Consider the following 23,985-nt stretch of genomic DNA (forward strand, 5'->3'; position numbering starts at 1 on the left):
AGTCTGCAATTTAAAGATACTGAACCAAATGTTCCAAAGTAAAAACATTGGCAGGGTGTCAGTATACTGCAGGATTTTCTCCCACTTCACAATTTTAAACTTTAAAATTACCATTTCTAAATCACATCACACTGTAATGGTTTTGGCAGCATTTCAGGTCCTTCCTTATTATGCTGTGTCCAAATTGGCTCCTGTGTTCACCCACAAAATCACACACAGACACTGTGAAGCACTTTGGGACGTCCTCCAGACGTGAAAGACACTATACCAAATGTAAGAATTATTATTATTAAGTGGAATTACAGACAGACGTTAAAAATCTGAATTTATCCTCACAAATTAATATTTGTATTCAAGTATTCAATACTGCTTTTACCCGCCCTATAATTAAAAGGAGGACTTAACACTGAGCTCAATAAGGTCAATAAATGGGAGCTGGCCCTGTCATGTGGGCGAGATGACAAAAATCCCAGTAAGGTTCATATGATGATGTAAATACTAAGAGCAAACTTGTTGCTGTTCACAACCCAACATAAGAATCCTGAGATGAGATTCCAACCCTTTATGTAAAGAATGGAGGCAGCAGTTTTTTTTAGTGGTCGAGGCACTGGCTTCATCACAAAATATTGCTACACTGATGTACAATGACCTGCAGCTTGAAGGATAGGCAAATCGCTGCACTTTTAAAGCAAAATGGACAGTGGTTTGCACACATACATATACATTACATGAACAGCTTTGCTTCAAAGGAATCACACTAAATATTGACTTACTCTCTGGTTTGACGAATCCCAAATGGCCAACCCGAAGTAGTCTTTCTCCAGAAGATTAAGGTGATCGCACACTTTAGTGAAGAGCTCATGGCCCTTGGAATGTTTCTGTAATGAAAAACAGACCACATTGAAGAACAACAAGGTTTTGCAACTGAATGTTGGAGTGTCACTTCTGTGTTAAATCTCTCCGATTGTTGCCAACGGCCAACTTCCTAACTATGAAGATCGTTAGTAGGAAGCAGCAAACAGGAAACCAAGCTATGATATTAGTTAGAAAATCTGTGTCAGCCCAGAGCTTTCTTATACAATTAAATTGCTGATTAAAGAATCTCCTAAAACATTTGGATGCAAATTGCCTTCCCATTTTCTCGGAGGGGTGGCTCATAAAAAAAATCAAACTGCAAAAACTAGGATTAAACAGTTAGATATTACTGCTCGATCTTTGTGCACTTGCAATTGTTGGTCAGGTATCCTTAAGCGTTTAGAGTTGTCATAGCTAGGTAGATGATTAGAATATCTCATGAGCACACAGGGAGAGTTTTAAGATTAGAGAGTCAAGATTCTCACCTCGACTTCACATTCAAATTCGGCTTCATCCAGCAAAGTCACCTTGCAACGCATGGTCCTGGATTTTTTGGCAACTTTAGGAAGCGATTTCAAATCCTGACCTTTGTTTTCCTGCTCAGGACTTTTGGCTTCCTTCTTTTCGAGGATTTCTCCCTTTATTTCTTCTTTAATTTCTGGAATGGAGTCGTCTCGCTTTTCCTCTTGAGCAGGCTGCCAGACAGAATCCAAAACACATTCAATGCCATTGATGCTCAAGACTTTACCGCACACATAACCGTTACATTCTGGCCGAGTTGGACCCTTCATTGATTCCCAGTGCTAACTTGGTGCCGTGAATCTTTCCATGTTACATGTTTCAGATGCGCCAAGGCAGTAGAACAAGCGGACACGGGTTTAGAGACGTGAAGGATAATTTCAGGACAGATATCAGGAAATGTTTCTAGCAACATAGGAACAGGAGAAGGCCATCCAACCCCTCAAGCCTGTTCCACCATTCTGTAAGATCATGGCTCATCTGTACTTCAACTTCAATTACTTGCCCTTGCCCCAAATCCCTTGATACCCTTTTCTATCAAAATATCTATGAATCTTTCTTTACCCAGAAGACTCATTTAAGAAACAACTTGATACTGTGACAGGAGGATGAGATCAAAATGGTTGAAGGACCTTCTTTATCTGAACCAAACTTACAATCTTGTAATACAGAAAAAAAACCTCCTAATTGTTAAGTGTAAGATCAAACGAGAGGTTCGATGAAGAACCAAAATACCTCCTATTACATCATCAAACTGAGCGATCTCACTGCGTTTCATTTAGAATTCAGCATACTAAATCTTGGGAGCAGAAAAAGAGTTCTGCCTCAATGTAGAGACATTAATGTTAAGATCTGCAAAATTGGCTCAGCACAGTAAAGAATTAAAACTGCTGCTATATTTAAGGGATGGGAAGATTTGATAAAAAAGGACCTGGGACTAAATTAAATATCAGGACTCTTGATATGACTATTAGACTGACGTCATCAGGCTTAGTCATTAGTCCATGGCAGCCCAAAAGATGATTTGTGCACCTTAGTCCTTCATCTTAACTGCATCATTAATAAAGGACAGGTGGGTCATTCACAGTATCTTGAATGGTGAATTCCAGTACTGTTTTGGGGTTGCTGCAAGAACCCATGTCCTCTCGTTGGGTACTTTCTTAACAGAACATCTGTTCTTGGGAATGCCTTTAAGCCGCAATTTTAGAGCCTATAAACATGGGAAGAAGGAACCTTCCAGACCCATCAGCAAATATACACATCTGTTATCCATTTGAACAATATTTAGGATTACGTAACAATTCAGAGGGAAAGTTGTACTCTAAATTGTCACAATCAATCAATTAGTGCGAGGCATTAATTCAAACCTATTTAAATGCTCCACGTCTATTTGTTATGTCAGATTCGCTTTGTGCATTGGATTATCATAGGCTGTCACACTAAATCTGATCAAAACTGAGACTTTTTGCAAGAAGTTGCTGTATAAGATATATTATTATTTATATTATTATAATGAACACACACACATACACATAGAGCTTAAATGGAACTAACCAGTTGATTTCAATAAATTAGTATAACGAGAACAATTACAAAGTGCTTTGAGACGTCCTCCAGACGTGAAAGGCGCTGTACCAAATGCAAGGATTATTATTAAAGACTGTTCCAGGTACTAACAAGACACCACTGACAAGACAAAATCATGATCTATTCATTCATTCATTACCCTCTTCAGCTAACTTTGCACAGATTATTACACAAGTTATTTCTAAAGCCACAGAATTCTTCTGGTGTTGGCAAGATCAAAAGATGCAAATTGTTCCCTAAAGCAAACAGTGGATTATTCCCACCACGCCCGCCACGTCACTTGTCCAAAAGAATTCATTACCTGCGTTTCAGCACTGCTCAACGAATGTATGTCCGAATTGCCCTCAATTTCGATCTTATCATCCGACTCCTGGTCAGCTGTGGGTGCTCTTATTTCAATCAGTTCTATGTCCTCTTCCTCAGTCTGATTGACTGAATTGAGCAGCCCGCGCTTCCCTGCTGCTGTGTCTTCCTCCGAGGAAGCTGCCCCGGTCTCTTTCCCACTCTCCTCTTCCGACACCTGAGATCTTGGCCTCTTGAGCCAGGCTGGTAAGAAACGCGACAATCCTTGCTGCCCGAAGACTGCTCCTTCTCAGCCTCTCCTGGGTGGGCTAGGCCACCGTTGGCGGGCGTTGTGGTGTCCTGTTCCTGGTCCTGCCCAGCACGTTTGTCACCGACCTCGGCCACCGGCTGACTTCCCTCCGGCTGAGTTTCCTGCTCCTCCGAGTCACCAGGCTCTCGCTCCTCTGAAGCCGACTGCTGCTGCTGGTGAATTTCAATCGCAGCGCTCGAGCTGACTTCTGTCGTCATGATGAAGCTACATTAAAAATAAATTTGAAAAAGGTCACATTCCTCCTCCTCCGAAGATCTGAGAAATCTTTGCAACTGAAGAGAATTGGTTTGTTCTGCATTCCTTATTGTTTTGATGTTCCACGCTCTCCACAAGCGCGCAAAGCCATTCCACTGATTTCAAACTCAAATCAAATTACGTTCTCATACTCTGAAAGCATTCCACATAGGCACGTGTACAAAACTACATCTGCCATCCGCTACCCCACCTCATCCTGCGTGCACAAGAAACTGTAAATACAGTCAGTACACTTAATAAGTACTCCAGCACGTTTCGAGACGGTGCAATGTGATAAGGTGTTATATCAAACGCAAGAATCGATTAGTAAAAGTATTTTTAAATCTTATTTCCTGCATTACATGGAAAAGGACGTTAGCATGCCAAAGGTTAAAGACTTTCTTAACCATACCCAATGAGGTATTTTTTTCACCCTGAAGAAACTGCCACGTTTAACCGTTTTGCATAGCAAGCATATAGCAACAACCACAAATTACATTTGTATAGCGCCTTTCGCTTGTATAGCGCCAAGGCACTGGACGTCCAAGGCAACCCACTCTTCAATGGCAATGTAGCTGAAATTTACAGTGGCCTGCAAATCTTTCCACTTCATAAATCAAAAGCTACAATTGAAATAAAGTTACTTGCAAAATTCTTTGGCACACATCAAGTGCCGAATAAAATTCGCTGCTACGATATTAAACCAGTCCCATCTACGAGAGCCCAGTTATGTCCTCCCTACTGTGGACCATTTGTGTAACTACTGTATTGCATGTTCTCTAGATTGAGGCCCTTGTAAACTGCCCCCATTTTAATCGTGTGTTCGTGCCTATTCCTGAAACATCTGCTGAATTGGCTAAGAAATTGTATTTAGCGCTATAATGTGCAAAACAAAGAAACATTATGGTTGCTAGACATAAATCCTGAGCTGAAGTCCACATTTCCAATAAACTACATGCGTCACAGGGCTACGGCAATAATCCAATACAACAGACCGAGATTGATAAAAAAGGCAGAGTTGAACACAAATTGCAGTAGGGCTCCGTTCCTTTAATAATAATCCTTGCATTTGATACAGCCCTTTGCACATCTTCGAGATGTCTCAAAGTGCTTCAGAATATACTGTAAAGTGAAATGACTGTATATTTTGTGGGCGAAACGCGGCAGCCAATTGCGTACAGGCAGCGTCGCCACAAACAGTCCTGGATTGAGTGACCGATGTTTTTTAAAAAAGGGTTTATTAACCCCCGGAAAAGTGATCCGGCAATCAACTAACAACCAGATTGCTACTTGCTGCTAAATAAACAGAGGAGGGTGGAGTAAGGAAATTTACCTAAGGCTTCGCCCTGCCCGGGAATTGAACCTAAGTCCTCTCGCTTGAGAGGTGAGCTCTCCAACCAGTACGCTGCAGGACTCCACATTAAGATCCCAACCAGCATTATAACAGGGCGTGATCGCCGAATAGCAATTCTGCACTCGTAGCTGGCAGACTTCGCGTTTTCCTGCTAAAATAAATGGCCAACTTCCGGGTCAATTCAAGCATGTTGTGACACGGTTCCACTGTAAGGAAGGAACTGGGAAATAGGAACGGTTTGCACACACACAAATGGCTAAATTGCAACCCACAAACTTCACTGTAAAAAAAAATGAGAAAGAAACGATCAGAGAAAAATAGCGAGAAACGTTACAATACAAACACTTTTTTGAAAGTTTGCAGCTGCACTCCACTGCATAGAAACAATTGTCACTTACACACTATCTCAACAGGAAACACCATGCAGTCAGTTGTCATCTGCACAGTGATAAGAATTCCCTCAAGAGAACGCCTGAAACCGTCAAAGTTAATAAACTCGGAACAATACTTTCAGATGCAGTGAGAGAGCAGAACAAGAGGACACAGTTTTAGGTTTGCAAAGAGCAATTACAGCACAGACCCCAAAAAGGATTTCTTTACCAAGAAGGTGATTACCAACTGGAACAGGGTTTCGAGGATGGTTGGTTGAGGCCAGGATACTGACTCATTTTTTTTAAAAAAACAGCTTAACGTTGCGACATCGATGAGCTGTTTCGAAGCACTTCACAGGTTTCCAACTGTAAAGTGCAGTGACTGTGTATTTTGTAGGCGAACCGCTGCAGCATTTTGCACACGTCCTGCAAACAGCCGGCCGTGAAAGATGCCCGGTACTCGATTAGAGTTTACTGAGCCGTGCATTGGATGACACATTAGAGCAGGACATTTTAGGACCCAAGAACTCCGCCCTGCCTGTTTGCTCGGAACAAAAACACGTCGCTGCTAACACAATGACTAACTCGGCGGGAGGGGATGGAGAGGGGAAAACAGAAAGAAAAATGAGAGGCAGCAAAGCAAGCATTTCAGGTGATGCTGAAGGTCAGCTCAGCTGAAACTGTTCTTATATTGCATTATTCCTGCCATACTCATGCTTTGCCAATCAGACTGCAACAGTTTAAAATGGGCGCAAATTTATCTTTGAAAGCTGTTTGGTGTGTCGGCGCTCGCCTACAAAAACGCACAGTCACTTCACTCCGCAGTCAATCCGGTGAAGGCTTTTGAAACTATGTTCCTGTGAAACGTTTCGATGACGTGATAAAGCGCTACATCAAATGCAAGGATTACTATGTGGTGACTTATAAGATTTCTACAGACTAGCAGCTGTGTCTAACTCTTCAAAGATTATGAGAGCTCTGCAGCTGGAGGAGATTCATCAGTCAATTGAGCTGTGCGCGTTTCGCCCACAAAATATACAGTATATTCTGTGAAGCGCTTTGAGACGTCTCCAAGATGTGATAAAGGCGATATATCAAATGCAAGGATTATAATTATTATTATTAGCTCAGACGGATCACTGAACTGAACCAAGAATCTTTCACATGTAGGGTTGGGGAATCTTCCTCTGCGCAGGAGTTAAGGTATCTGTTGCTAAACATATTCCTTGGTTCACTTCCTCCTATTGGCTCGGCCCTGTGAAGCGCTGTGAGATGTTCTGACAATGAGATAAGGCACTGTATCAAATCCAAGGATTATTATTGTTTTGTAATGCATCATATGTTAGTCCAGGACTTTACCAGAAGTGCACAATAACACATCTTCGGCACCAACCCTATTATTTTCTTCATACTAAAATAAGGTCAAAAGTCATAGAATGGAGAAATAACAGTAATAATCCTTGCATCCTTGCACCTTATCACGTCTTCGAAGCATTTCAAAGCATGTCACAGAATATGCTGTGAAATGAATTAACTGTATGTTTTGTGGATGAAATAGGCGAGAAAGATTTAGTCTGCTGTCCTTGGCTCATTTTTCAAACAGTTAAAAAGCAGAAGCTAAGCACAGAGTTTACATATGGACACAAGTCAAATTAACAACTATATTTTTTAGAGGAAGTTTACTTTACTCCACATTCTCAATCAGTAACACCAATCTCCCATTTAACCTGTTACGAACCAAACCTGCGACGATACATTATTAAACAAAGGATTCTCAGAAGTCTGTGGTAAGAGAATGTATGAGACAAAGTTACTGCAGTTTCTTCACCAATGTTGCATCCAATGGCTGAAAATCCAAAGCACTGTAAAGTCCATCTTTGAGCCTAACATGATATGTAGACGGGGGTGGGGAGGGGTGGGAACGAGACAGCATGGAGAGTGATGGGAAAAGAGGTAGCAGAGGGAGGTATGAGTCAATCCCACCCCACGCCTCTTCACGTTGTCTCATTCGAGGCAGTGCAGAAGAGAGGTGCGGCCAGGAGGTAAACAACAAAGTCAAAAATGGTTCGCGGCCCGCTTGAGATTACCCCCACCCCCACCCCGGGCCGGATGTGGCCCGTGGGCCGCCAGTAGGACCGCCCTCTTGTAATAATTACCCTCTCTGTCTCAGCAGGTGGTTGGTGGTAATGTGAACTGTAAGACCCCTTCTGCAATATTGTACCAGCGCACCATAATTCCCCATTAATTGTTAACATCCGGTGCAAGTATCTTTCGGGGCTTTATTCTTTAAATAAAGACTTGACTAGGATCTGAACAAAAACATTGGACAAGTCAACGTCAGACAGTGCATCACAGTAGAAGGTCTCCCTGGGGTTCAACCGGCTCAGAAGAGACGCATCTGGCAGAGCCAGGTAGGTCTGCAGTAATCAACAGCACAGTTCACCAACCTGTCTGAGACTGTGAGGTACAGACGTGTGCTCATTCCTGAGAGCCCAAACTGCAGAGTTATAATTACATTTAAACGAGTACCACTTGTTTCGCCCACAAAATATACAGTCAATTCACTTTACAGTATTTTCTGCGAAGCGCTCTGGGACATCTCGAAGATGTGATAAGGCGCTATATCAAATTCAAGGATTATAAGTACTTTAGTACTGCATTACATGCAAAGGAAATGCAGTCACCCGAGCCACTTAAAGTACAGATTCCAATTCCTTAAGATATAAAACTGCCATTATTACAACAAAGTTTATAGAAATGCAGATCATTGACCTGTGGCACATTACTATTCTAAATGTACACAAGTTTTCGAAAGCAAAATGAACCAACTCAGTGTTCTACACGAATACATACATGTTTTTAAAATTCTTAATATTATGACCAATCACAAAATGCTCATCTGAAAACTGCACTGTCACTACACTATATAGTAAAATCCTTTGAAATTCTTTGAGCTGTCCTCCCGACGTGAAATGTAAGGATTGTTAACTAAACAGCTGCAAACAGTGGAAAGGAATGGATTCCACGCAGATACTTAACTATAATCTGAGGAGTACATCTCACAGAACTACTGTCAAATACACAAATCCTGTATTGTATCCTTCACTGTACACCCAACATCCACGGTACACTTTGTAAACTAGCTGACGATCAAGACAGCACCACTTGAAAGAGGTTGGGAGGGAGGGGGGGGGGGGGTTGGGGGAAGAGAAGTAAAGCTCACTACAGTATGTTTACTTCAATTAGAGGACAAAACGCCTTATATTTGACAAATACTGGCTGACTTTCAGCTGCCAGAACAAACTGCTGCATGCACTGACATCTGCTTTGACTCCAAATTCTTTACAAGTTGTAGCTGCCGAGTGATGGCACACAGCGCAGGCTTACACCGTCAGCATCCACAACGAGACAATGAACTGAAAAGATCCTAAATCCTCTTTTCTGCAAGCCCTGTAGCTGCCATTGTTTATTTTGAAAGCCACTGAACTGAACTGCAGCCACTAATCCTCTCAGCCAAAATCAGTCCAAATCCAAAATAGAAAATACTCGCTGGATTCTGCCTTCTTCCTGGGCACGATCTCACCCACTCGCCATCCAAATTAAATAAAGCACAGCTCCCACAATATCCCTCTCTCTTTTCTCCCCCCCTCTGTCTCTCTCTCTCTCGCTCTCTCTATAATCAAGCACGAAACAAGCCAAAACAAACCACCCACCTTGGTTCCTTTATTACCGTACAATACTGTGTAGAAATTTGCGGGGACTGTTTTCAGTTCAAAGCAAATCCCAAAGCTGATGGGCACTTGCCAAGTCTCCAGCTTCTGCTACACTGACAGATATGCTGGATGGGAAAGCCCTTAATCCTGTATGTGTGTGTGTGTGTGTGTGTGTGCGTAAAAAAAAGCAGTGGTGGCCTTCACACAGCAGTCAACAATCCCCACCCATCTCCGTCGCTGCTGGAAGCAAACTGTTTTTAACATTGTCCCTCCCTTACTTAGCATCCACAAAGAGCAGATGACTGAGTTCTGTTGTTTCTGAGAACACGCAATTCCTCTGACGCAGGGTTTTTGAGATGTCTCAGCGATGTGATAAGGCTGCTATATCAAATGCAAGGATTATTATTAATATTATAATAACGCAGAGGCAGGAATTTTTTTTGCTCTTAGTTGCAGGGCTTGAAAGGAGATTTTCACTTGAAGCACATCTGAAAATTCTGTGCGTTCACAAAGTTTTGAGTGCTTTCCCCCCCCCCCCCTACAAAGGTTACTTTTATATTGTAAAACATCGAGTCAGGCTAGTTAATACTTTACTACGAGTGCCGGCTGCAACTTCTGAATACATCCAACTCACTATTTTATCCAAGAAGAAACAGTACAATTAATGTTGCATGCAAGAACAGTCACAAGCGCGATCTGTAATGCAGTGAAAATGTTGCGTTTCAAATCCTGTATTTATCGAAAATTGCACCCATGGGCATCCACACAATTCCACGTATACAGATTGTAAGATTCCCTTAAAGCCAGCTGTTTCGCTCTGCCTGTTACTCACCGTCCACTTTTCGTTTTAGGAATCGCAGATTTGTTTTCCAAAATAACACAGAATCACAGATGAATTAGAGAGTATGGGGAGCCCTTGCTGAGCACATGAAGCAGATTAACTCCCACTGCAAAGCAACTTGACAATATAAATCTGCCATCCAAACCCCAACTAGCTATTATTTCTTTACATAAAGTGCACCGGCCTTATTGCTGCCCAGCAATCAACTGGATTGACCGCCTTAGGCAAACGTGCAGTGATTACACCATTAATTATTTGTGCAGATGACGTTGGGAACCAGCACCTGCACACAAACCCACTGTCAATGCAAGACCCAAAGCATGTCACTTTTGATGATGATCTACACTTCCTCTCTCCCCATCCCCAAAACCCCAGCCACATCTTATCCCCCACCATGAGTGTACAATCACTTTAAGACGTCTCGAAGATGTGTTAAGCCCCTATATCAAATGCAATGATTATTACATTATTATTACATTTTGAATAGAGACAATTTATGAGCAGCATTTCTGCAGTCAGCACCAAAGGCAGAGAGGAAGAGACGTCATTGAGTTTCTGAGCTAAACTGTGCTGATTTGAAGAGGCATTTAGAACAGATCAACTTTATGCCACCTCCTTCAGTCACTTGAAGAACACATTCCTTATCGGATTTCTCAGTCTGCAAAAGAAGTGCATGGCTTGCTTGGGGGGTGGGGTGCGGTAAGAAATTGCAAGTAGAAAATAATTTATACTATTTCCTTAAGAAGAAGAAATGAGAGAGAGAGAGAAAAGTAAACAAGAAAGAGAATGAGAAAAAGATTGAAGAGTTAGAATATTTATCGGGTAGTAAGACTTTTTTTGTGTTCGCTGACCAGGACTTCGTGAAAAGTGCCAGGAGAACAATCCCAGATATTTGAACAACAACAAATTACATTTACACAGCACCTTTCATATCGGAAGGACATCCCGAGGAGCTGGACAGTTAAAGACTTACACCCGAATTGGGGATCGGGATCAACAGGGTTGGAGTAGGGATGTGGCCAAAGAAGAAAGAAGGTCTTGAGATGGGCCTGTCTCCAGAGCCTTGAGTCTTGGACGGATCAATGTTTTACAGAAAGTTTAAGAGTTGGTCAGGGGCCAAATAAACAGATCGACAGAGTGGATTTTCAAATGCATGTTTATATAGCAATACAATGAGCAACAACATCAAAATTCTGTCGCCTGACAAACTGTTCAGTGGAGTTCCTGTCTTTCAGATCTCTGCACTGTGACGACTTTTAAAGAAAGTCACGTTGGGAGGCAAAAAATCTCCCAAAAGGTTAGAAAGCTGCAGCAGATAACAACAACAACTTGCATTTATATAGCACCTCTCACACAAGGCAGTGTCCCAAAACAGTGGACAATTAAGGGTTTGCATCCGGGCTGCAAACTGATATCGTTGCACGCAGATATGACAAACGAAAAGAAGAAAATTAACAGGCAGTTCCATGAAACGGGTCTATCTGAACGGACACCTTAGCCACATTAACCGGGCAAATGTAGCAGGAGGCTCTGCATACTGATGACAGAGTTAAAATGCTAGTTATTAATAGGGTCCTATCACAAATGTCTTTCACCTTTGTTTCATTACTGACTGATAGATGAATCAACCTAAAGCATCATTGCGCAGCTGACCTTCAGCTGAACCGGTGAATAATCACTTGCAAACGGTAATATGTCAGTAAACCAAGCAAGGGTTTTATCCCCCCCACCACCACCCCTCTTTTTACAATCATTGCCATTAAAGGCGGAAGGTTTCTATTGCACAGCATTACACTACGGTCACAAAAAAGGCTATTCTTAAGGACCGGGATGCAGGAATGTGCATCACGTCTCTATGTGGTTGTAACAGTTAATTACATTGATGAGTACAAGATCATTTGGCAACTCAACACTAATCACTGGTGCTGAATAGGCTCCCCACAGTTATTCCTTCCAGGATTCCATTAAGGGCAAAACAACTAGAAATGAAAGCGGCGATGAATAATTATCCATTTTATAATATCTTTATGTGGTACACAACTCTAGCACCATAACTAATTAATTATTTGATGGGTTTTTCTTGCCCTGGGGGCAGTAACAGATTTTGGATTTATATCTCTTACATTTGTCTCGTCACATCGAAGGTCTCTCAGCACTTCACACTGCGAGTTACTTTGAAGTGTAGTGACTTATGTAGACAATCACGGCAGCAAATCTGCACCAGGAATAAGACCCTTGACAGATTCACGACCGATTCATTCTCTTGGTGAACTCGAACCGAGATGGAATGTTGGCCAGGACACCAAGAAAATCGAACTGCTCTTTTACCTCTCAAAATAATGCCGTGGGATCCTGGCCTACAGGCTGAAATCTTTTCAAAATATAAAGTAGAGAACGAACAGCAAAAGTTACAATCTGCATTTCCTATATGTCACCGTTAAGAACCGTGTCAGGGGGAAGTGGCTCCGGCACATCTGATGTGATAAACAACAAAATGACATTAACTTGAACTCAGTGGGTTGTATGGCACAAGAGGGAAAAAGAAATCCCTAGTTAAGGGAAATCAATGAGCAAATAGAAGGATTTAATTTTCCTTCTCCAGCCATCTTGATAAATTCAAACAATAAATCGCAGCAGAAACACTGTTTTTAACCCCTGTTGTACACCTTCTTGTTAGAGAGAGATAATCATTTTCAATCTGAACACCCTGCACAACAATGTTTTGTGAAAAACAATCTGCAGACAGCCGTGGATTGGGGAAAACTACAAACAACTGGGAATTGGAAAGCTGCCAGCATTCAATTCACTCACGATACTTCAGATCATTCCTTTGTTGGTTCCAATAGAAGTGTTTGAGGTGAACATGGCTCTAAAGCGTTCACACCACTCCAAAAATGCCTTTTCTCAAAGGGAATGGTTAAGATACAAAGACACGCTGAAAGAATGCAATTTCAATAGGATGCTTTGGATTTCCCCACTTCTTAAAAGCATTTTACCTACCTTATAGAACGTCAACAGTGTTGTCTGAGCTTGTATTCCCTCTGCCATCCTTTCACATTCAATCCAATGCAAATAGTCAGCTCTATTAAATATACCTTCCAGCACCCTGACCTCAGAAAATAATGCATGGACAAGCTTCATTATGTACAAATCGAGGATCCCAATCTGTGTATCAGCCACACTAGAAATTGCAACCACTTATAACAGTTTTTTTTNGTACATCTCATACACACAGATGTACCCCCCCGCCCCCTCTCCCCCCCACACACACAGAGCATTCAAAAATCTTAGGATGTTAATGTACACTTGCTTGTGCATTGTATCCCTCAATTTATATTAGAGAAGGTTAAAATAAACAACAAATATTTCTAGCAAATCTCCATTCACAATTAGTAACAAATACCCACCAATATTTGAATTGTCGGATTTCAATATAGGCTGAATCACTGAAGGTTGTGGGATTTGATAATAAACTCATTTGAATATGCTTTTATTTGTGTGTTGTGAAGCATAAGATTAAACACCAGAGATTGACTATATTAAAATTCAATAGGAGGTGTAGCAAATGCTGAATATTGAGCATGTCTGGTGCCAACCATTCCACAGGGACAAATGGGCCACTAAAATTGAACAGCTTCTACTGGTAAATTAAATAGCAGCCAGAACCTAATCTCACATGTATAAATAACAGACTACTCTGACCAAGAACTATTACCAAATCATAATAGGTCACAGGACAAAAAAACTAATCCTAATCCTTGCATTTGATATAGTGCCTTTCACATCAAGAGGATGTCTCAAAGGATATACTGTAAAGTGTATTTTGTGATCGGATGCGGCAGGCAATTTTCAAACAGCGATGTTCCACAAACAGCCATGAAATGAATGACCACTGTTATTTGGGGCTTGTTGGCCGGGACACTTGGAAGGAGTAATTTCCCTTCTCTTTTTCTTGAATTTCTCAATGAATTTCTCATCTATGACTATTTGGGGCAGTGCGTTCGAAAACCTGATTCCTTGCTAAAAGTATCCTTGCCTCAGTCCTCATCAATTTAATCTTCATTTTAAGGTCGCGTCCTCCAGTAATTGACCTGCAAGGGGTTAGGGTTAGGAAAAAGTAATTTACTGCTTTTTGTCAAAATCCTTTCATTACCCATAACATCTAAATTAAACTTTGCAACCTTCTTTAGTCCAGAGAACACATGCCCAACTAACCTGATATTCTACCTTGAACTGCATTTGCCATATTTCTACCCACTTACCTAAAGTTAGTATCATGTGAAAAAATTGCACTACAGCTTGTGCAAGTCAATCTGTTTTGGGATCCCTCCTTCTACTGCTCAAAGCAACAAAGAGAGAGAAAGAGCCTTTTTTGCCAGCCGCAATGTAAGCAGATGTTTACCGATGCTATACCCTGGGCACCTTGTGCTACATTTGATTTTTCCCATATGCTTGCCTTGTTCGTCTGGATGCTAGGAATCAGGGAGTTTCTGGTTGTGCAAGACTTAGAAGATAGCATTGGCAGAGAGTTTGCCACTCGGCTATTCAAGAAGCCAAGCCATTACATTTATAAAGATTTCCTTTATATGAACAGATAGGTCACTCAGAAATGGCTGAAAGAGGTCTGACTTTGCGTCAGTCATATTTGTCTCCAAACCGGAGACTAGAAATTTGGTGTTACACACACTAAACATATTTTCCAGTTGAACCAATTGCTTAATTTCACAGGATGTTAAGGACCTTAAACTGACATTATTGTGGTTTCTGTGTCAGTCGGGAGGGGCAAGGGGTGAAAGAGGAAGAGATTTGAATGAACGTGGTGGAAAGGGAGGAGGGTGGGGTGGGGGTTTGAGAGAACAAGTCAAAGACACTGAACATCCATCCCTGCCTCATCTGGACAGGCTGAGCAGCTGTTCAGTAACAATTAAGCTGCATATGCATCCACTATATTGTCTGAACACCATCTGGCGCATTATTTCACCCCGTTCCCCCACACCTTAATAGAGACAAATCTGAAATGGAATAAACTTATGATTCTAGAATTTAAAAAAAAATCATTTGAAACGTGGGCAAGTGAACACATTTGTACCACATTAGAAATTCCAGAAGTTAAAATTTAGTTTTCTCCTATTCTTCCAAGGAACACATCGTCCACGGTTATTTTTAGAGGCTCTTTGTCAAGGTCAGATTATTCTTATTATTGAAAGGAAACATTGCAAACCAATAAGGTAACTAAATCTTAAGGCTTGAGAGGGCCACGATAGCAAGAGTTCCCATTTTGACGCCCTTATATCATGATAATCCTTGCATTTCACACAGCATTTATCAAAACGTCTCAAAGCACTTCACAGGATTTACTGTAAAATGTAATAAGTGCGTATGTGAACACAGCGACCAATGTGTGTACAACAAGTCCCACAAACAGCCATGAAGTGAATGAGCAACTTTACCTGGAGGATAGTTGACTAGGACACAGGGAGAAATTCCTTTCTCTTTTTATTCATCAGTCTGAAGAGGCACAGATGCCACACGGAAGAAGACCTCTGGCATCGCAGTACAACCCCAACACTGTATTGAGACCCTTGTTGGAATGCGCACGTGTCCCAGTCAAGACCAAAAAAGGGGAGGGGAGGACAGGGCAGCAGGGAACAAGTCAAAGATAAAATCAAATGAAAAAAAAAGCAGAAAGAAAAGTTCAGATGAGAAAAACATGTAAAGATTTTTCTCCCCGTTAAAATCATGTGTCGGTATTGATTTAGTGTCAGTGTTACCATGCTAAAGCTCCGCTGATGTTTAAGTAGCTTTTGTTTCTGTCATTTCTATTTCAGCACGAGAGGAGAATGAACAGAAGCAGTCTCCCCACGGAGACTGGTGTGCCCGGACCTGGCAGCAGTAGTACATGTTAAATGAGACATCAAAAGCGTAACAGAAACTCTCCTCATTAGCCACAGAATTTCGCCATTGTGCGGTTCAGAGCAACTGACGTGAATTGATAAGACCCCTATCAGGGCAGACAACATGGTTTCCTTACGAAGGGAGAAAAAACATTCTGAAAATGAACCCAGTGACAAGTTGCAAAAAAAGATGAGCTAACTGGGAGAGTTTTGATTCAATCTGACAATTCAGAGGGGCAAACGTGCAACAAATTGAGCAAAAAATTTCACACCCTCTTTAACTTTCTTAAGATCCGAAAATGTCTTACTCCATGTTTGCACATATTGGGATTTCATTTAAGTGGGGGGGGGGGGGGGGAGGGGGAAGAAAGTTTAGTGGTTTCCGTCCAAAGAACCACGCCCCACTGCACGGGCAGGAAATAAAATATGCTTTATAAAACAAATGATGGTGTTTCTCTTTGCAAACAATTTGCTTTTCTTTGTTCTCTGCCACCCAGCTGCTACCGTAACACCCTGGAGGTGGAGCGAGGCAAGTCCCACATTGGCAGCAATTAGTCTAATTGAAGGACTGTCCTGGGAGTCTGGAGGTCCCTGACCCAAGAGTGAAATGGATTGTATATTCACCAGACAATAATATCTGAGGCCTATCGTTTCGTCCGCCTCCCCCTTCCCCCCCTTCCCCCCACCTTTCCTGTCTGAGTGTTTAATGTTTACTGCTGATAGCAAGCACCAGATGGGTTCTTCCAAAGGATTTCAAATTATTCTTTTACCATTAAAACCCGGTGCTTCTTGAATTAAGGGGCAAAAAATGACCCGAGTGTGTTTAAATGTGCCTCGTCGCACATCTCTCTGCCTTCAAGTAGTTCTACAAAAATATAGACATTACACTTTACAGTATATCCTACGAAGTGCTTTGAGGTATCTTACCAACATGAACAGTACTACATCAAATGCAAGTATTAATATTATCATCTCTAATATTAACGCTTGTTCAGAGTGAATTAGTCAAACAGGAGATGCTCTTTCAAGGATAAATAAAATATGATGTTGTTGCTGTTGTAGTAAAGGAGCACTCCATTATTGTACTAGAGTAATGAAGTGAGAAGGATGGTTCGTCCCACTTCCACACAATAATTCACTGACAAATACACAAATAAAACAGTGTGTAAAACTGGAGTTGAAAACCCTGGAATCACAGCTGCATTGGGCTGAAATGGAAAGGTTATGACTGTATATTATAGCCCTCTAAAATCAAATTAGTCAGCCTCTTACCGACACACACCACACACACACCCTTGACAGGGCATACATTGTTTAGAATCACTCTCAATAACAGGGAATTGCTGTAAAACACTCTTCAAAAGAATCGTACAAAAGTATGCTAAGTGAGGAGTGTACATAATAAATACAAAGGCTCTATTGTGGGTTAAGTGTTGTTTTTCCAGCACAGCACTCATCACAAGAGACAAGTCATGAAGCTCTGATTCTAGGCTCAACATCAACCATCGTAATCGAATCGCTCAATTAGGCACAAGGCTCTTCTGCATCTCCGGGTCAGATGAGTGTTTTTCGGCAAGATACAATATACAGTACAATAAGGTGGCCACCATTTTATTCTGAAACAAAAGCTTGTCGGGGGAACTACTAAACACAGACCTTTGCACGTTCAGAGGTGGTCCCATTCATTAACCCATCAATCCCGTGTTTACACCGGCTTGGATTGATTCAACTCTTCTGCTTGTCTAGTTTGAAAAACAATTGAACGACTAGTGCTTAAACAATCTTAGCTGGAAAAAAATCTACCTTAGAGAAGGTTCGGGCTCAGCTGGAACCTGTGCCCCTCCTCCCCCCCGTGAATGGATGGCTCGCTAACACTTGCTGTCTAGGCTCATACATGAAGAAACAGCCACACGGGAAGCGCAAGATTGAATTAAAGGAACAACTAGCGTTCAGCTTGCTCAGTAACTGAAAAGAATCTCAATGTAAACATCACCCTGTAATGCATTCCTGCTGAGATCACAAAAGTGTAGAGTTTAAACAAGCCGCAAATATCATGCAAAATTTCTGGCTTGAATTTTGCATACTAGCAATCGCAATGGGAATTGTCAATAATAGATCAATGCAACCCAAGGGTTAGGCTGTGCATTTAAATAATCACAGCTTTGGGTTGGGCAAACCTCATTATGAATGATGGGTTAAACCTACAGTTATTTTCTCTCTGGTTATCAACAAATGTAGCTGTGCGTATTGCTTTATATGTAGATTTTGCTAAATCTACTGAAATATCACTTGAAATATTTAAAAATGTAAGGTGGCAGAAGCAGCCATCCCTAAATAGATCAGAATGGACTGTTTTAACCTTGAAAACTACCAGTCTTGGGTACCCATCTAATATACCAAACATCGCATTTTGTCTGCACTGGAGTGTGCAATCTCTCTCTGGAGTAACTACTACTTATCTAATTCTGGGAAGTATTTGCAAGAGTCAAGGTTGGGTTGGGGGTGGGGGGAGATGGGCAGGGAAGGGGAACCATAGGATGGGTGCTGGAGTATTGGTGGAGTTTAACCAGCTAAAATCCCAGTCTGCGCTTGTGAAACCTTTCCAGCTACGATGAAGTTCTCTGTTACTCGTTTCAGGGTTAACATGAGGCAAGTAGGGAAAAAANGTAACAGAACTGTTTTGTCCGCTTAAATGACCAGAGTGAAGGTTTGGAAAAACACACGATTTCCCCCAAAAACACCAAAACAGCTGCTTAAGAGAGCATTGTAGGCTATAAATACTCTCTGACTGGAAGTGGGGGGGTGGGGGCAGGGGAAGAGTCACTGAGCAGTTACAGATCAATCAAAACAAGTCTGCAGTAATAATCTAGCAGTGCTAGGAGACCAAGTAGATTTTACTACATCTGTTCACGCTAACGACACTGCAGATTAAGTAAAGCAGATAATGTAGAATGGCAGTCTTTGCTGTCAACAAGCAATGAACACCCTTTTGCAATCTCTGCCTAGGTTTAATATACTCAGATGTTCAAATAAGTCTTTTCATAAACTTTCTTTTTTTAAAAAAAGGTCAAAATTGAAATAGTTTGGGACACTGCTGGCACTCAAGAGTTAAAATGGAATATCTTTCATATATGGGACTTTAATTTGGAAAACAGCCCAAGGTATTTGGATGAAAGTCTCTTCCATCTTCTGGCTGGAACGATCCTATATGAAGTTACGCCTATACGAGAGCAGGCTTCATTCCACGCCGGAGTGAGCCATGGGTATAACACGTCAACTAGTTGGCACTGTGATGGCACAATAATGGCCAGTGTGGGGAAAAAACTTTTCACAAATACGGGATGTGCACTTCTGAAATTAGCAGCTCAGGCTGATTGTTTGACCAGAGTGGAACCATTTATCTCCTGACTCCAGCATCTCTCTCTCTCTCTCTCTCTTCCCGATGAAAAATCAATATACAGTAGATGCAATGGAAAGAGAGACAAATTATGTACATGGAAAGTCCTAGGAGTATGGATGAGTATTGAGATGTAGTCAAAATATGCCTTTATTCTGCAGAATTTTATTTAGTTCTACTCTACATTCATGACTCTATTTCAAATCAGTTAACCACAGTGTGCCCGCTGTTTACTTTGTGAGGTCCACTATGATGAAGGAAAAGTAGACAGAAAGTGCGGGAGATCGCTTTTCAAGTTAAGTTACGATTGAAACAATGCGTTGGCATTTAAACTTTTATTTGAACAGGTTTAATTACGAGGTTCATTTTCTGTGCTTTATTTGGGGGTCTGTATTAATGTTAATGTGCATGAACACATGACATTAAAAACAAGAAAACTGCAACGGCTGGAAATAACACCGAATTATGCTGGAAGTGCGCAGGACGCTAATGAGCAGCAGAACTGCTAAAGGGATTTTAAACAGAAAACTGAAACGTTAACCTGTTTTTCCCGTACAGATGCTAATTGAACAAACCCACGCATTTGCTTGCTTGTACATTTGGCAGGACCCGATCCATTTGGCAGTAGCAACTCGTTACACAGTTCGGCTACCTGGCCATAATTATGCTGATAAAGCATTAACATTTCGCAAGCGTAAATCCAAAATAATTCACACGTGGAATAACCATGTAGGGGAAGCGACTCCCCAGAAGTTTAGAAACATTTATCTGCTCGGCGAGGTGAGTAACTCAGCAAGAAATCATCATCAAAGGCATCAGCAATGTACCAGTGTAAAAGCTTGCTTTGGGCAAGCAATTTACAAGCACTGCATGGTGCATGGTGAAGAGTATTCATAATCACAACTATGAACAAGCAACGGCTGTTTTTCCCTGATTACAAACTTTAAAACATTGCAGCATATCTATTAGCCTCCCGCCCCAAAAATGTAGCTAACCAATTTTCACCGGTCTTACCCCTAATAAATGATTGGACTGTACTAAAACTTTAAATGCCAGGAAAAAGAAGATTGAAAGTCGGCTGAATCCTCACCAGGGCATTCTGCACTCTGTTATATAAATACACAAATGTTTCATGTTTGTAGAATTACTTTGTGGCATTTTGATTGCTGTTGATGTAACATTTTCCAGTTAAGCAGAACAAAATAAACATTTAACAGTAAATTTGCAACTTCATTTCCTGCATAACTGAAAACAATCTTGAAATGTCAGTCTTAGTCCTCCTTAGTCAAAGTTCTTCTGAATAGTAACAGTAAAGTTAAGCATGCTAAAGGAGTTTTTTTTACAATAAAACATTCTAAAGGATTATGATTAATCAGACTTCGCCGCTGTCAAGCGCACCGGGACACTACCCCATGTAAAAGGCGCTGTATAAATGCAAGTTGTTGTTGTTGAAAATACATTTTACTTCCTAGTCAAATGTAAGTTACTAGCGATTATGTGTATATGTACACACACACGTTTCTCCCACAATTCACTTTACACTATAATCTCGATGACGTGATAAGGTACTATTTCAAATGCAAGGTTTATTATTACTACTATCTTTGAGCTGGGCCTACGTTTGAAATCCTAAAAGTATTATTCCATATAAAGCAAACAAAAGCATGAATCCAAGTCGAAACTATCAACTCAAATCGCAGACTTGTGCATCAGCAAAATGGGCAGGAGGTAGACAAATTGATTTTTTTGACATGTATGATCTTAACTTTGTAAATAGCTGAATGTTTTCCAACGCTATGAACCGATTCAGTCAGTTTGCTCTTCCCTTTTAACAGACACATCAAAGTGCTTCAGCCTCGAGCACACTGCAGAACTGCACATCGCCACTGTATCTCCGGCGTGTTTTATTGTGCCACCACGCACGGACATTGGTGGCAGCAGCATGCTGAAGGAGGGCCGTGCACAAGCTAAGAGAAATGGTTTCTATGGCTTTCAGAGGCAGCACGAAGTCCCCAATGTCAGAGAGGGAGATCGCAGTCGAATACACTGCCGACACTCAATGTCAAGGCTCCCGCAGCAATGTCAGACATATAGGTGCCCAATCTCCCAACCATTCTGTGAAATCAAGCAACCTGAGACACTACCCTGCACGGAGGGCACTATATAAGTGCAAGCTGTTGTTGGAATAAAAAAACGAAGCGCTTTGAAATGTCTCGAAGATGTGATAAGGCGCTATATCAAATGCAAGGATTATTATTATTATTATTATTATTATTTTTCCCCATGAGAGAAAGCAATTAAATGCTTCAGGCGAGGGAATTTGGAGAAAATAGATGGTGTGAAAAAAATGTACATTTAGAAAGGCACTAAATTGCAAAATAGTAAAGAATTGTTTGCAAAATCAGATCCTGAGTACAACCAATGTTTTCAAAGCTCACATCAATTAGATTTTTGTACATCAGGCATATGAAAATACACAATCATTACAGGTTAAAGTATAAAAAAATAACAGATGTAAACTATCAAGAGATGTTTAACAATATGAAGTTTTAAAAGGCCAGTGCAAGAAATGCACAATAAAACATTCAGAATCGGGAGGTGATGATTCCAATGCTGATTGGTAAGTAACATTTATCTGGACATAAAAATAACTGAAAACCACAGAAGTCTGAGCCCATTTCAGCATACTCAATGTTGTAAAGTTGATTTGATATCTCATGCAATTCACCAAAGCTTTACAAAATGAGAAATACCACTGGTGTATCTGCCTTTGCAATACGCCTTCAGAGCTGATGGCTGGGTTCCCGCCACCCCCAAACCCCCCCATCATCGCAACTATGACTTGAAAGCAAATTAAAGACGATATTATATCAGATTTAGATTACAACAGGTCCCATTTATAGGCTTTCGATCTAGGCTATAAATTTCAGAAACCAGAGAACTGCCAGTTTCTGCGAGAATGATTCATTCAAACAGCCCAGTTGAGAGGCTGCGAAAACAAACACCTAAGAATTAAGGTCCCAGCCCACCGCCCCCCACCCACCCACCCACCCACCCCTCAGCCAGCAGCCAGAGGCTGCCAAACACAAAAGGAATGAGACAAAGGAGAGCCCTGTGCTGATCACTCTGCCCAACCTCGACAACCGGTTCGGACCATACGACTTGATCCCAAACGGCAGACACAGGAATTTTTGGATAAAGTTTCACCCACACACTGCACGAGTAGCCTGGCAGCCCCAACCAGCAAGTACCCCGAGAGCTGAAATTCATTGTTTGCACGAGGGTGAAAGCATGAAGCAATTGCTGTGAACAAAACGTTGCAGCACATCCAGATCAAATGATAACAGAAGCACAAGACCCAACAGGAAAGTAGCTTAGTAGCTCACTTCATACACACACGCATATACACATACATATAAATAAAACTGGGAACAGCTCAATGGGCATTTTTAAACCATTCATTTTTCCAGATACTGTACATTTCTAACACTAAGGTGATTCAGAGGGGCACTGGAATAGGGAGACCTATACACACATCACACACATCACACGCACAGGTAATAACCCTAACACGCCTGAAAATTGAAATGTGTTTTAAAATAAAACTACAATCGCATTTGCTACCACAGAGGGTTAACATTCAGGAGAACCTGTCAAAGGGTCTTTCACCGAAGACAACTGCTGCACAATTAATACCTCTAAAGGCAAGATGGCGTCTAAACAAACACCACAACAAAAGTACCAGAATTAGCAGAAAAAATGCTTTCAGTGGCTCATTACCTCGGTCGGAATTCAAAGAAGCTTACCTTGATTTGGGGGAAACCCAACAGTTGCAGGAGAAGAAGAAGAAAAATACAAGGGATCCCAATAAATCACATTTCATTCATACACAATGTACACATTGAACATAGGGGACCAACTCATGGTGTAAGTATCAGTTTCTGCGGTGGGTGGGTCAGAGTATGGAAAACAAGAAGCTTTCTACTCAAATGCACCAATCACATTACCTATGTTCACACTGCACCCAATCGCTGACTCAAAGCTGGAACAGTATGGAGCATATCAAAGCAGCAGAAAGCCTGAGCACAGAGCCACACAACACAACCCTTAACAGTTCATAAGCCTTGTTCAAAGACTACTCCAGCACCTCCCACACCAGGTGTTCAGACAAAAACAAACACAGTGAAAAAGCTAGGTTCAAAAAGGACTGATTATAGCTTCAGCATTTCCTGTTTGGGGGCTTTTAAACATCCATGTGCATGGTATATACATATATATGTGTGCGCGTGTGTGTGTGTGTGTGTAAATGCTGATTTTTTAAAAAAACGGACATTTGAAAAGGTTCCTGCAGGCGAGTTACAGCCCCCACCCATCCCAATTATCCCTCCATTATATTGATCCCTCTCTCCACTCCAGAGAAATAGTGACAGGTACAGCCACTCTAGTCCCTCACCCAGACAGCTATTCCTCACGTGTAAACTTGGACAGCAAATATCAGTAGGCTAATCAGCTAAGAGCCTATTACACCTAAAGCCTACTTAAGATTACCCAAACACTATTGAATCAGTGGATGTCATTTTTAAGAAAAGGCACGGCCGGTACACAGA

At 41.4% G+C, this 23,985-nt stretch overlaps 1 protein-coding gene across 12 annotated transcripts in view; it reads right to left on the reverse strand.

Moving 5' to 3' along the window:
• epb41a (erythrocyte membrane protein band 4.1a) overlaps positions 1-23,342 on the reverse strand; it is a 57,635-nt gene extending 34,293 nt beyond the window's left edge. For 3 of the 12 annotated variants that reach the window (XM_042338692.1, XM_042338693.1, XM_042338700.1), the window contains exons 1-4: positions 23,185-23,337; positions 3,263-3,778; positions 1,341-1,550; positions 774-878 (exon numbers count right to left, since the gene is read on the reverse strand). In XM_042338692.1, the coding sequence (XP_042194626.1) occupies positions 774-878; positions 1,341-1,394 (159 nt within the window). In that variant the 5' untranslated portion in view covers positions 1,395-1,550; positions 3,263-3,778; positions 23,185-23,337. Of the gene's footprint in view, positions 1-773; positions 879-1,340; positions 1,551-3,262; positions 3,779-9,246; positions 9,558-23,184 lie in introns of those variants that run through there. The other 9 variants (XM_042338689.1, XM_042338690.1, XM_042338694.1 and 6 more) reach the window with 9 other exon arrangements.
• Between the last annotated feature and the right edge of the window lie 643 nt (positions 23,343-23,985).

Source organism: Callorhinchus milii, unplaced genomic scaffold, assembly GCF_018977255.1.
Source record: "Callorhinchus milii isolate IMCB2004 unplaced genomic scaffold, IMCB_Cmil_1.0 Scaffold10, whole genome shotgun sequence".
NCBI classification, from domain to species: Eukaryota; Metazoa; Chordata; class Chondrichthyes; order Chimaeriformes; family Callorhinchidae; genus Callorhinchus; species Callorhinchus milii.